Below are 14,242 nucleotides of genomic sequence, written 5' to 3' on the forward strand. Positions count from 1 at the left end.
ACAATTATTACATTATATAGTGTAAATAGTGCTTTATCATTAAATAACGCCTTAACTTTATACAGAACTGCAATAGATTTTGCCATTTTTGTTCTTAAGTACCGGTAATTTATAAGAGGTCTCCATGTAWGTTTTTCGTCAATGATGACTCCCAAAAACTTCACCTTATTGACTCTTCAGATCTCAACACCTTCTACTTTAAATTGAACATCAATTGTTTTCTTTCTATTATTAAATATCATGTAATTTGTTTCATCCAAATTTAATGATAATTTATTATGTTTAAACCAATTCTGCACTTTTACAAATTCCATTTCCATCATTTCCAGCATCTGTTCTATGTTTTTACCCAAGCCAAAAAAAAGTGGTGTTGTCTGCAAATAAAACACATTTAAACAACCCTGATACATCTACCAAGTCATTAACATATATATTTAGCATTGTATGTGAATAAAACTGAATCCAGAAGGAGAAGCTTGCCTTTTTGATCTGATCGGATGTGATGGGTTTGCCATCGCTGGTGATTGCGCCCTCGGCTACGATAAGAACATTCAGGCGACAACCTCTGGCTCTTTGCTGAAAAAAATGGTTTCAAAATGTAATCAGCACAAAAGATGTGAGCGCATGCGTTCATCAATTCTGATTGGAAGGTTTGCGGAGAACGAGTGCATGCAACCATCTGCAAGTGAAATAAACTCACATCTGTCAGCCTCCTGCACAAGTGATCTTCCCAGCCTTCATCTGGGGGCATCTCGGGAATGAAAACCCAGTCAGCACCACAGGCCAGGGCTGTCACCAGGGCCAGGTACCTGCAGCAAGACCAACAAAAACACCCAAATGAACGAGCAGCACCTGAACACCTACGCCACAAAGGCACAAGTGAGCATTTAGTGCTGATTCACTTGTTTATGTTCGTTGCTCATGCAACTGTCTGCGTGTGTATTAGTTTGCCTGTTARCAAAATATCTCACAAACACAAAATTGAACAAAGCCCTCAAAAAGTAATCATTGGATTGTACWTCTTCAAACACTTAACTTTTGGACTCAACACAGTTCAAAATCTTAAATAAAAAATGCCAATAATTCAGTCAATTATACAGATATTGAGCTTAAATCTGGTGTGGTGGTAGCTGAGAGTCATCCTCAACACACAGCCTAATCTGTGCACAAACAGATCATGACAAATCTTTGTTTTAATGTTTTGAATGAAATGCAGCAAGTTATCAAGATTCCTCTAAGTATTCTAGTTGTAGTTTATGCTTTGTGCAACACTTTGATCATACAGGTCATTTAAGTGTTAAATTAAAAGACAAGCACAACCTACTGACCCACAGTGCCGGCCCATCACCTCCAGTATGAAAGTCCTCTGGTGGCTGCAAGTGAATACAAAATACAAAACCTCATCACACCCAGACATTATTTCTGACCCATCACAGCAAACTGTTAAGATAAATATATAGTGTTTGTCTTTTCACTATGTCCAAGGTAAACACAAATAAGAGTGCTTTACTGCCCCAAAGAYGTCCTGTTTATAATAAACACGTCTGCTTTCCATTTTCTCTCCTTACAGATGCGTGAACCATTATCACAATGGTTTGACTTAAAAGAATAAAACAGATGTTTCTGATCTCGTCACGTGTATGGGAAGAAGAGTTGTACGAGGCTGTCTGACCTCTGTGCAGTTGTAGTTATGGCGTCCAGCACCTCAATGATGCGGTGCAGGGCRGAGTCTGTGCCTATGGTCATGTCGGTGCCACAGAAATCGTTGTCGATGGAGCCGACCATGCCAACAATGTTCAGATGGGATGATTTCTTGGCTTCTTCTTGTGTGATCTTACCTGTATTAAAAAAAGGTTACATGCTTTATCAGTGAAGGGACATCCTTTCTACATAAAAGGAGACTGAAAGATTTGACAGATTGGTAGTTTTTTTTTTTTTTACCCGTTCGAACCAGGTCAACCAACAGGCCGCTCCACTCGGTCCTAAACTCGTTGGCTCCGGTCAGACTGCCGTCACCTCCAATCACACACAGGTTGGTGATCCCRAGCTTCACCAGGTTACAGGCTGCTTTCGTACGACCCTCCCTACTCCTGAAGTCTTTGCAGCGAGCGCTGCCAATGACAGTGCCRCCCTGTAACATACAGAGAAGAGAACCTGTTACTGGACACATTGACATTTGTCTAGCTTTGAAATTAAAATAAAAAATAGGTGCAGATTTAAACCAGAAATGTGTGCAGCAACTCATTACGAAATCACAGATTCATGAAAAATGATGTCACGTCTTCCAYGGGCAAAGGCAACACATCATGTCCACTCATCGGCCCTTTCGTTTCAGGGTACTTTATTTAGACACCAGAGATGAGAGGAATGTTAATCGCGAGCTTCACCATCCTTCAGTTGTTTGGCTGAGTCAGCTGGCAGCACTCAAAATCAGAGTATCGTGTAATAAGAACCTTTTATCCCTGGAGAAATCTCAAAGCTTCCAGAGGAGAAGTTCAGTTTAAAGGTCAATTAGGTCATGAAAAAAAAACCCAACAACATTTCCTGACAAGAACAAAAACCTGTTTTTTCATGTCAGATCCAGGTGTTTTACAAACACACTGTTCATTGACTCCATGAGCGTGAACTTACAAATTACACTGATTAAAGAATAGATGTCGGACGTGTTGGTTGGTGCTTCTTTTACAATTAACTACCAATAATTAAGATGAGAAGATGGTCAAACCTTTTACACAGCAYGCATGGAGAGATGGAGAAATTTATAAAGGACTCAATGACTACAATGTGCAACGGTACTTTTGGCTAAAAAAACAAAACAAAACAAAAAAACCCAGGACCAACTCATCAGCCCTCCACCACCGTGCTTGAGGGTTTTTGCTTTTTACTTTACAAAACACATCAAGGCGCACTGGGACCAGCACGTCTTCACAACAATGCTTCAAGGGAGGGGTGCTCTGTTGGGTGGGAGCTTGGCTGCAGGCAGGTGCTTTGTACCAGCAAGCCTATAGGCAGCTCTGAATGGCTATCACATGAGGTTCAAGGATTTCTAAAACGTGCATGAATGAGTCTGGGTATGTTTTTGATGAGGGAATGACATTAGAACATGATATAAACCTCTAAAACAGGGGTCCCCAAACTTTTTCCTGTATGGGCCACATAACTTTTCCCTTCTCTGGTGGGGGGCCGGAGTCAGTTTGTAACAAAAAAAGTGTGACTTTTGCAGGAGTGCCTAAATGTAAAAATTTATTGTTTTCCAGAAAGCACAATCAAATAACCCTCTCTGGTTTCTTCACAGTATGTATTCTGCTGAGCTAATAGTCCACTTTTTAGCTTTGAGAGTTTGTTTGCTCGCATTTGGCCTTGCAAGCTATCATACTTGWCTTTGTGAYGGGATTCATAGTGTCGCCGCAGATTGTATTCTTTGAATACCGCTACCGCCTCTTGACAGATGAACAAAAAATAATAATAATAATCGTTTGTCCACTGCAGCTTAAATGCCCTGCATTCTGAATCAATTTATCTTTTACCTAATCTTTTCGCCATTTTTCCGTTCTCTCTTTGAGAGGGGCGGGTTTAGGATTTTTTTGGGGGGGTTGCCAGATAGGGGCACAGACCGCAGAAGGGTGGAACAGAATGTCACATTATATGCGTGTATGTATGAAATAGTTACTAACTAAAAATAGTTAATAATGAAAATAGTTCATAACTAAGGAACATTTTATTGCAAAAGTCCAACTTTATAATCAAATATAAATACACATATATGAAAAAAAAAACTAAATGCTCTCTGGTATTGTTCTGGGGGCCGGACCAAATGGGGAGGCAGGCCGGATTCGGCCCGCGGGCCGTAGTTTGGGGACCACTGCTCTAAAAAGTCAATTTTGCATTATACAGCCCTCACCTTAATATTACATTAATACAGCTAAAATGTGAAGGCAGCAGTAATGTTTTCACCTGAGTTTGCATGTGTCTGTTACCAACACATCCTGTAAATTTTAATAAAATTTTATGAAAATAATCATTAGATGGACACCTGCAACTGATTAACATCTGGAATCAATCCAATTGACCACCATAGCTAAACAAGATTAGCAAACACTAAAATCAAAAAGAAAAAATAAGTAGGTCTTCTGGATGGGTTCTTGTTTAGTGAAACGTTTCGTCTCTTCTCCAAGAGACTTCTTCAGWCTGATGAGTTTCAGGTGAACTCAGCCTTATAAGCACTGCCTCCACCTGGACAAACAGGTTAGTCACATGCAAAAGAGGGCCATCGCCTAACAATAGGCTTGATTGGCTCTATTGTTCATAGAGGGTCATGTGCCTCATCACCTGACTGATTGGTTTGGATGCTGTGGTTCTTAGGTGTTGTCATGTGTATGTAGTGAATGCAGGCGGGGCTCAACATCCCCTTGTTTTTGTCTCCCCCCCCCCCCTCTTTGTGTTGGTTATCGTTGGGGCYCTGCTTCACACCTTTTGCTCACAGTCATACTTGCAATAACAGCGTTGTAGGGGGAGGACAACTGGACACGRAGGCCTCCACCTCTGTTTAATGGAGGAATGGTCGAAACGTTTCACTAAAGAAGAACCCATCCAGTGGACCTACTTATTTTTTCTTTCTGATTTTTTCTACCTGGATTACTGAGATGCATCAGGACAAACACTAAAATGGTTTTTACTCAATCAATTTTACACACATTGAACTAAAATGTTGTTGCAGGGTTAACACATACTCTGAGCATTACATCTCACCAAAACGAATATAACTCATCAGATTTTATTATAAGATGATCTTGGTCTAAAACTCGATTGTGTACAGATTTACTTTAGGTTTAATTTGAAGCAGAATGAATAAACAAAAACCTCCTTTGGTGGTCATCTTTAAATTGAGCAGACCAGCTCTTTAAAGCAAAGGGCGTTTCATTTAGTTCTTGTTTTATTTTCACAAAGTGTTTTGCAAGTCTGAATGTGTTGAACTCACCAGCTGCAGCATCATTGACACACTCTCCCAGGTGGCGGGACGTATGTTGTCCCCTCCATCCACCAGGCCCTGGTAGCCCTACAGCACAGAAACATTTAAGCTCTACTGATGAATCGTGTTGATGTAAACATGGTGAACTGGAGCACAGTCATCTGTACCTCGTGAACAAAGTAGACTTTGGCTCCGGTGTAGAGACCAACTCTGACYGTAGCCCTCACAGCGGCGTTCATACCTGGGAGTCAAACACCTTCATATGAGATGTCATTCACTCACAATACAACTGTGAGTTCATCACTCCTATCAAATATACAATCCCCGACCCTTCTTGACCTTCAAGTAGCACGGGCACAAGATCAGACAGAAATAGCCCCATGGAAATAAAGAACAGGAGCAGGGTTTTAGAGGGGGCTCTGAAGCCACTGTGGGAGTTTGTGTTGTGACCAGCGGCCTTTTGGCAGCTCTCGTTTCACCAGACAGCAGCTGTGGTTGGATGGGTGTTTCTCTCCCCCATACCAGAAAAAGGTCAGCACCACTAAAATTAGCCCCAAAGAAGGGGGAAAATGGGGGAGGTGGGGTTGGTGGACACACGACAGCCACAAGACACAGACCAACACAAAGGTTTGGACGAGAATAGAACAGATGATGCTTCATGTTCCGCTCCGAGCACAGTAGGGCTGCCACAAATGATTATTTTTATAGTCAACCAATCACTGATTATTATTTTGATTAGTTGACTAATCGGATCATACGTTAATTGAATATAAAACATAYGGCTTATTGTGCCGGAATGCAGCTGCTATTATACAACCATTGTCAGATTTTAGCTATATGCTAACTAAAAATAATTGCCGTGGAAGGCAAGTTCTGCCTTGCAGATATTGCAATGCACAGGTTTCTCTTTTATTTTCTTAAACTGAAGGACAGAAAGGCAGATGTGGCAGTGGAAGGTGTCAAAGCAGTTTAGAGAGAAAAACAAAGTAAAAAAAAACGACTAATCGACTATTAAATTAGTCATCAACTATTTTAATAGTCCATTAGTTGTCGACTAATCATGGCAGCCCTATAGAGCAGAGTGTGTAGGAATAATTTTATATTTGTGTGAAACATTTTAATCATTTTGAACAGTGTTAAGCTAAACTTATAAAAATGCACAACTGTATCTTTTATTCCAGACAATTTTTTGACTCTTAAACACTGGAAAAGTGTCTTGATTTTAACATGTTCAAACTGAAAATTTCAGACTTTGCTTGTATTAAACTCTTCCAGCAGTTTGGGGTTCAGTGCTGAAGAACTGCACAGAGAAGGAACTTTATCCTCCACTGGGACTCATTTGAAAACCTCTGCTTACCTTGAGCGTCTCCTCCTGATGTCAGCACGGCGATGGACCGGCCGAGGCCCATTTTCGTGGGGTCCATGGTCGGATGGAGATCCTTGGACATGTCTAAAGGAGGCCGGTGTCCTAGATATGAGGGGAGGAGAAAGAATGGTGCTCTTCCTTCGCTCTCTGCTTCTCAGGAGTGTCACGAGGGAAGGCACAGGCTTTATGCACCAACCGTGTCTATTCCTGACATCTCCAACACTCACGGCTAAACTAAATATAACAGTATACCAGTGGACAGTTAAGACAGAGACACAAAGCACTTCAATAATGCATCTGGAAGCTGTGCATGTGGGACAGAGAAGCCATGATCTTAGTTTACATATTGAAATTGTRGATAARTGATTGGAGAAGGATTAAYTSAAACACAATCGAGCTGTCTCTAAATAACTTTCTGAAATTAAATAAAACTCTAGAAAAMAAGCAATGTACTTTGTGTACTTTATATTTATCACCTGCACTTTGTATAGTACTATTCAAAAACTGCTTTAGCATCATGTTACATGCAATCTGCCTTTTGTTGGGTTGTGATGTATAAGATCAGGAAGACAGAGAGAAAAAAAAATATTAAAAAGGAGTTTATAAACCTGCACTGAAATCTTTAAATAGTGAACCATTAATAAATTTAAAAATCCCTCACTTCAGAAGATGTCAGAAATCCTGACAATGGCACCTTATTAAGTCCCAAGGACTCCAAAGAGCTTCACACTAGTTACTCACCCACTCATGGTGGTAAGCTACAAGCCCGTTTTCCTTTCAGCTCCTCTTTTCTGCAGGGGTCACCACGACGTGTGAACTCATTGAAGATTTGGCAATTGTTTTATGTTCAATGTCCTTCCTGACATGACCTGAGCTCAGACCTGGAGCCTCAGGATTACAAGATTGAGGCACTGACCAACAAGCTACTAACCCCCGCCCTCTGAAAGACCCTACAAATGGTAGACAAAGTCTGAACTTGTGTAGCACCATCAAGTTCACACCTACTCCAATGATCTTTACACTGCAGTTATTCACACACACACACACACACACACACACACTGATGGTGGTAAGCTACATTGTAGCCACAGCTGCCCTAGTGCACACCGACAGGGGTGGGGCTGCCATGCACCGGAGCCACTGGGCCTTCTGACCACCACCAGTAGGTAAGGTGGGTGAAGCGTCTTGCCCAAGGACTCAACTAAGAGATAGAGTCGAAGATTAAACCAGCAACCAACCAGTTACAGGACAACTCCCCTAACCACTGCCTTTAAAAAGTATTTTGTATTTTCCTCTCCTTTACACCTTAAGAGATTTACAAACCTTTTGAAAACGGTTTTAAAAGTGATGAGTAGAAACCTGACCCATTTGGAAGAACCAATGACAACGGGTTCTGCCATCCTTCAAATGTCAGTAATTAAGTTAAAAATCCCAGCTGGAGTGAAGTCTTTCTCAGAAAGGACTCAGGTTTCAGATTCCTGTTGCACTTCCCAATTTAAGTTGATCAATCTCAGTTCATTTCTGGGCTCAAATGTCAGGTCCCATTATGTGTCAAGTATTGTAATAAAAACCATGCAGGAGGGAAATAAAAAATAAATAAAAAAATCACATTTAGAAGCTATTTTTAAAAACACAGGTAGCGTAAGAAATCACACATAATCCGTTAGYATCATTTTAAACAGACGATTAAAAAAGTAAAGATTTTATTTTAATAAATTTAAAAACCTACAAGAGTAACTAAACAAAAAACACAATAATGTCAAACAGCACACAGTGTAGTGGTGCATTTCATCTCATGTGTTGTTGGGAGTTGTGCAAAGATGGACAGTCAAAGGCTATTGGGATAAATCTCTGGAAGAGAGAGAGAGAGAGAGAGAGAGAGAAAAAAAGTTTAATTTGGCATGCTTTTATTGTGAAATAAATGCATAAATTTAACTGAAAACTTGTCCATGCCTGGATACACAGAGCATCTTGATTCAGTAAAACTATGGCTAGTTTATTTTGTTTTAACAGTCAGTTTATTTCTTGCATTATAAAACTAAACTTAATGAATGTGAGACTAAATAACCCCCCCGTTAGGTGACACATCTGTCCTGGCCACATTCAAAGTGACAAAAATTGGAGCCAAACTTTCAAGTGCCTGTGACATCAAATTTTTGTAATAACATGAATGCATTTTTGGAAAGATAACATTGATAACATATTGAAAAACAAATTTCACATCGCTCAGATGAACGGTTGTTGAGATAATGGCATGTGAAGAAACAGGAAGTGATGTCAAAGGGGGAAAGTCAGCATGTAAACAACACGTTGTTACATAAGCCAACAACACTGACTGTAGAGAAGAATCTGTTTCTTTAGATAATTTTTAGTCGCTATCAAAAAAAGGACAAACAGTTAAAGTTTAAATGATTTTGTTAATAAACAGAGACCAGAGAGTTTATTTCATTAATGAGTTTCCCTTTGATGTCACTTCCTGTTTCACTCTGGCTGAGTCAAATTCAAAAGAAAAATAGGCCAGTTATGTGACAAAATGGGTAAAATCGTGTKCACTATACCAATTTTCTGAAGTGCAAAGATGCTTTCTTTGACTTTTTGTATTTGAAGGATAGACATGTCACATGCACTTTAATCCCTGGCATTTTATGGGTCAGCTGAAATATGTAGTTTACAAAAACAGGAAATCATAACTAGAAAAAAATTTATAATAATGAGAATCAAAAAAAATGTTTATAGTTTCTTTTCTCTAAAATAAGTTTGTGAAAAAGTCATGATTCTTAGCTACCACACCAAATTTGAGCTCAAAACCTTCATGAATTACTGACTTGTAGCAATTTTTGTGTTTGCTGTGGCGACTATAAACAGGCAATCACACAACTGTAAGCCCATCATGACAGCAGGTGACAAGACTGGACTGATGGTCAGGTGTGTACTCACAGTGAACTCTTCAAAATCCAAAATGGAGGCGAGCGGGTTTTCACAACGAGGCCGAGGCGGGAGGAACCTGGGAGCGGCGTCGACAGACTTTGAGGTGTAGGTCGACACCTCATCGTCCAGACGCAGCTCCTCCGGGGGAGGAAAACGCTTGCGCAGCATCACCACAGCAGAACTCAGAGAACTAGTTTTCTGGTTCGTGAGGTCTGTAACAGAAGCAGCAGCTTAGAAACGATACACCAATGACTATGAGCCGAACCAGCGGTTAACGGTACCTCTGTGCAGACGCAGAACAGATGGGGGGCGGTGATGAGCTGGGTCAGCTGGAGCTTCGGACAAGTTTCTTTTGTCAGACGAAACTTGATCAAGCGGAGCTGAGACTTTGAGATCAGAACTTGGGACTCTGAGCAGCTTTTTACTTGAAAACATGATGACAGATTGTCTTGGCTGTGCAGGTAAGGTCTTTGGCTCATCCACAATGTCGTCAGTTTCGTTTCTGCATATTTCTGGTGGTTTTGAACAAGTTGTCTTCTAAAGAAGTGAAAAAAGAAAAAAAAAAGTACCCCCAGTTAATGTTAAAAATCAGATAATTGATATGAAATCAATGTCCTGCTTTAATTGCACTTCATACAGCAGTGGYTTGCTCTGAGAACTGCTCTGGTTGAGTCTCAGGATCTTTGCTTGGCACAGTGGCGCCCTCATCGTCTGCATCAAATAATTTCTGAAGGTTGAGTTTAAAGTTCCTGCTTCCAGCTGTGACGTACGGCGTCTGGTAGGATTTCTGAAAACAGAAAGGAGGATGACATTAGGTAGTGGCTACATAAACACAAACCAAACGACACAGTGTGTACAGACCATAGACATGGGCAGATGTTTGGTGTTGCGAACTCTTTGAGGGGTCTTTGTCGTCACTGTGGTCTCTTTGACTGCTGCTATGCAGGACAGAGAAGCCAAAACAGGGTTTAAAAAATAAAATAAAAAATAAAAAGTCAAAGATAACGATCCATCTTACCCACTGGACCACCATTAGTCTCCGCTTTCTTTTTCCTTAGAGGCACTCTTTGAGCCTAACAGACATGTTATAAAACCCATCAGGAATGTACACAACAGGAATGAAGAAAAGCAGAAGTGTCCACTTTAATGTTCTCATACGCTGTAAATTGAAGTTCCTCTGTTGGACGGACAGAACGAGTCCCTGGACATGGCACCCAGAGGTCCTCCCACCTTCACGCCTTCGTTCTGAAGAATACTTTGCAGAGCGTCGGAGTCTGGTGTAAACTGGACGCATCTCACTGCTCCTGAAGAGAGCGCATTCAGCGGACATGAAATGTTCGTGATGGTGTTATGTACATAAAAAAAACATTTAAAACAGCACTGATTGCTATACAGTGTGCAAAAACACTACTATGCAATGAGTGAAAAGTCTGAAAGTCATTTCAAATCATAAAGATTACTGAATTCTTCCAATGAATTAAAAATTATAGTGTTCTGTACTGTAATGCCGACCTGCCAGGGGTCCAGCTTTTCTCTGACTCTTCTTGACGGACACTCGCTGAGGCTGGGGACAAGAAATTAAGAAAAAAAAAATGCTTGCAAATATTTTTTTGATTGTACACACAAATTATCCAAAACTCCAAATTACACTAGAATTAAAAAGTAAAAATAAAAATTTAAAAGTAAAACCTGGAAATAAGGTCTAATTAGTAAAAAGCCACTTACCAGGTCATTGTAAGGTTTGGATTTTGGAGTTAAGACTCCAACACTAAGCAAAGCAGTTTGGTCTTCCTGTTCATTCTTTTTGCCTAAAAATGCACAATTAAACAAAAATTCGAATGAAGAAACAAGTAAAAAACTAAAGAAATCCAAAATTAGCAAAAAACAAAAAAGGCAAAGTGATAATTATGACAAAAGCATCAATATTGGATTCTGCTCAGACATGAGAAACTAGAAGGGTTTTTAATTATCAAATACATTTTGAATGTATGGGCTGATTAATTCTTACCATTTAAAGCTTTTACAGAAGTGTTCTTCATCATCAGTAACTCAGCATTTAATGACTTGGAGGGCTCTTTGAGACTGAGAAAGTTCATGTTGTCCAAAACAACTTCAGCACCAGAACCAGGCTGCGCAGAACTACCTTCATTCTGCACCGTTTTACCAGGAACTGATGACAGGTGGCTTTTTGATACGTTTGAAACTTGAGATTTTGATTGAGAAGCAGTTAAAGATTTGTGAACCTCAACTGCCTTGTGTGTTTTCCTATGGTTAGACAGGCTGAACGGTACAGGCCTGGTCAAATGCCTTTTCTCCTTAACTTTACTCTGCAAGAAAATACATACAAAAAAAAAAAAAAAAAAAAAAAAAAAAAAAAAAAAAAAAGAATAAAATCATTAAATAAATTTTAAAAAGTTGTACAGAATAGGATAAAAAGGTACTTACAGGTAAAGGTTTCTCCTCCCACTTCTTGTAGGACTGTTTAAAACCAGAAGAAGTCTGCAGACAAAGGGTCTTTGCGAGGACTGGAATCTTGCTTATACCTTGTTGGATAGGTGGGTTTGGAGCACATTTGGCTGGAGCTTTATTTTCACAATTCTGGCTTAAAAGGTGGCTTGAAGGGATGTGTTTAGAAAGCTTTAAGTCTGCAGGATTTTTGTTTTGCTCATTATCCATTCTGTGTAAAWACAATCAGATGCAAAATAAAACAGAAAGTCATTTTTCCTACTACAGTTTCCAGGCTAGTMCTTGAAGTAAAACGACTACCTGGACTGCATAAAATTCTCTCTTCAGACATGTTAAAAATATCAGGGTAGAGTTATTTACCCAGACAAGATTATTAAAAAAGGCAATAGTGATTCAAATAGCATAAAATGACTCACCTCTGAAGGTTACTGCGAATTTTGTTTTGAGTTTGCCCACGAAGGACTGGCAAAGAATCCATGTTGATGACTAGAGAGGAAGGGGAAGAGTTTTAGGGCAGGTTTATACGATTTTCAGCAGCAATGGCACAAAAGATGAGATCTCGTCTTAACACAAAAAATGCACAGGATTAACTACGTATAAAGATTGATAAAATAAACTACAAAACACGAGTTGTTAAATTGCACAGGCCAAAAACGATAAGCAGAAAGATTACTTGGACCAGAAAGATGCATAATATTGCTGGACACGCTACACAACCGAAAACAAGCTAACATTACCTGTTCTACAAACTTTAATAATACAAAAAGCCTAACTACTACCTKCTGAAAAGACTATTAAAGACAGCCAATGCCTAAATTTTGTTTATTAAGGCTCACCGGGCGTTTTGTGCAGAATTAAAGAGACTTCGGTTTGTTCGTTCTTACCGTGAAACGGGCCTGAACTTCCTGGACTCTCAACAGTTTGTAAAAAGCTCGCTAGACGATTGGTTATTAAATATCCAGTACAGCCAATGGGCGTGCATGAATGCATGCGAACAGCCAATCAGAGATGGACTTTCCCACAAACAACTCCATGGTAACGCCTGGTTGTTTTACCACGTGACCTTTTTTTGGCGATAGATAGATAGATAGATAGATAGATAGATAGATAGATAGATAGATAGATAGATAGATAGATAGATAGATAGATAGATAGAATGCCTAAACATCCTAAACATTACTAATTTTGTAACAATATTTGCATGTCATCTATGTAGTTTCCTCAATAAAAAAAGATAAATAAATATTAAAGAGTAACTAAACCCCTAGTCTTTTCCCAATGTGACACCTGCTGTGGGCTGCCTAAAGGTAAGTAGCAACTTTCGTAGTTGTAWATGAGGTATTGGTTAAAGAACCTTTTTTCAGGATAACTTTGTCTAAATTTTATAAAATGTGTAACTTTAAATGTAAACGTCCCTTTTGTTTTGGACACATAAGCTTCAAGTTACAATTTTTTAAAAACTTTATTTTATCTATCAATTATTTAATTTTTGTAGAAAAAATTTAAACTTATTTGTTCTTTACTAACAATAATTAGAAAATAACAGATATAAACTGTGTCGTGGCACACTGACTCCAGAAAAATAAGCTAATTCAGGCTAGAAAGCTAGCTAAGTAGCTCAAAAAATGACAAACACAAAAGGCCAAAAATAACATGTAAATTAGCTAGTTGTTGCCTCCAACCACTAAACGTAACATCCTATAAACTATATTTTACATTTTGGTACAGTTTGTTCAGAAGCTGACCCTKCATTTAGATACCCTCTAATCATGCTACCTTACTCTAAATGTTGATTTCAGGTAAATAAATGCAGCCAAAATACTGACATGAAAACAAGTTTAGTTCAAAATAATAAAGTTTAAAATGTATTTGAAATTCTTTAAAACCTCATATTAATACATAGATTAAAAGCCTAAGAATTTCTTGAAGAACTGTGTATCATGTTTTTTTCTAATCCATTTTGCCGAAAGTTTTTTTTCTGACCTCATTTAGCAGCACAATTTAAACATAATGTGTTGAATGTTGCTTCCTTTTTTGTCTTGCAGTCATTTTCTGTTTTGTTTCAGGTAGAATGCATATATTTAAGCTGTATTTCCTCTTCTTTATTGTAATGTCCATATTTCTGTGAAAGCTGAGCAGTTTATGATTTTGTGGTTTGCCCCAGATTTGTCCTGTTGGACAAAGGTAGCTGCCTTACAGAAATGATGACAAGTTATATAATCTGCATTTTTCCCAGTTTGACTGGGATCTAAAATAGTTTCTATTGTGACAGTCTTCCTTGATTCTCRTTCCAGCCACTGAATATAAATAAAATTTTAGAAAAGACCAGTTAAAAAGGGGACATATTTATAATCATGAAGAACAAGAAGAACATCTCCACCATACGGCAGAGTTTTTGTAATATAATTAGGAGTTTTTGCATCTGATGAAAACAAAGTACCAAATATATGTATTTAGTGCAACATCTTATAGCAGTGTTTCCCAAAGTTGGGGTCGGGACCCAAAGTGGGGTC

At 39.0% G+C, this 14,242-nt stretch overlaps 3 protein-coding genes across 4 annotated transcripts in view; 1 reads left to right on the plus strand and 2 right to left on the minus strand.

Annotated features, from left to right (window-relative positions):
• The window catches only part of LOC106525350 (ATP-dependent 6-phosphofructokinase, muscle type), a gene marked incomplete in the record, with an annotated part of 13,430 nt that extends 6,854 nt beyond the window's left edge, over positions 1-6,576 (minus strand). The window contains 8 exon segments of the mRNA XM_014019555.1: positions 481-576; positions 701-809; positions 1,329-1,373; positions 1,673-1,838; positions 1,942-2,131; positions 4,979-5,056; positions 5,137-5,210; positions 6,327-6,576. Of these exon segments, the coding sequence (XP_013875009.1) occupies positions 481-576; positions 701-809; positions 1,329-1,373; positions 1,673-1,838; positions 1,942-2,131; positions 4,979-5,056; positions 5,137-5,210; positions 6,327-6,417 (849 nt within the window).
• A 1,445-nt stretch (positions 6,577-8,021) lies between these two features.
• On the minus strand, positions 8,022-12,734 carry troap (trophinin associated protein). 2 transcript variants are annotated; one of them, XM_014019575.1, is made up of 13 exons: positions 12,614-12,734; positions 12,146-12,215; positions 11,709-11,940; positions 11,272-11,590; positions 10,989-11,071; positions 10,776-10,827; positions 10,422-10,567; positions 10,282-10,336; positions 10,125-10,198; positions 9,901-10,050; positions 9,545-9,800; positions 9,273-9,475; positions 8,022-8,186 (listed from the first exon to the last, which is right to left on the minus strand). In XM_014019575.1, exons 1-13 carry the CDS (start codon positions 12,717-12,719, stop codon positions 8,124-8,126), a joined length of 1,809 nt encoding a protein of 602 aa, XP_013875029.1. In that variant the 5' UTR covers positions 12,720-12,734; the 3' UTR covers positions 8,022-8,123. The 2 variants fall into 2 exon arrangements, with proteins under 2 accessions (XP_013875029.1, XP_013875019.1); XM_014019565.1 differs by having other exon boundaries at positions 10,125-10,201.
• Positions 12,735-12,863: 129 nt separating this feature from the next.
• Positions 12,864-14,242, plus strand: part of LOC106525369 (DEF6 guanine nucleotide exchange factor) — an 18,956-nt gene continuing 17,577 nt past the window's right edge. The window contains exon 1 of the mRNA XM_014019605.1: positions 12,864-13,036. The gene's annotated coding sequence lies outside the window, so the exon portion shown is untranslated. The remainder of the gene's footprint in view (positions 13,037-14,242) is intronic.

Source organism: Austrofundulus limnaeus, unplaced genomic scaffold, assembly GCF_001266775.1.
Source record: "Austrofundulus limnaeus strain Quisiro unplaced genomic scaffold, Austrofundulus_limnaeus-1.0 Scaffold3, whole genome shotgun sequence".
Taxonomy (NCBI): Eukaryota; Metazoa; Chordata; class Actinopteri; order Cyprinodontiformes; family Rivulidae; genus Austrofundulus; species Austrofundulus limnaeus.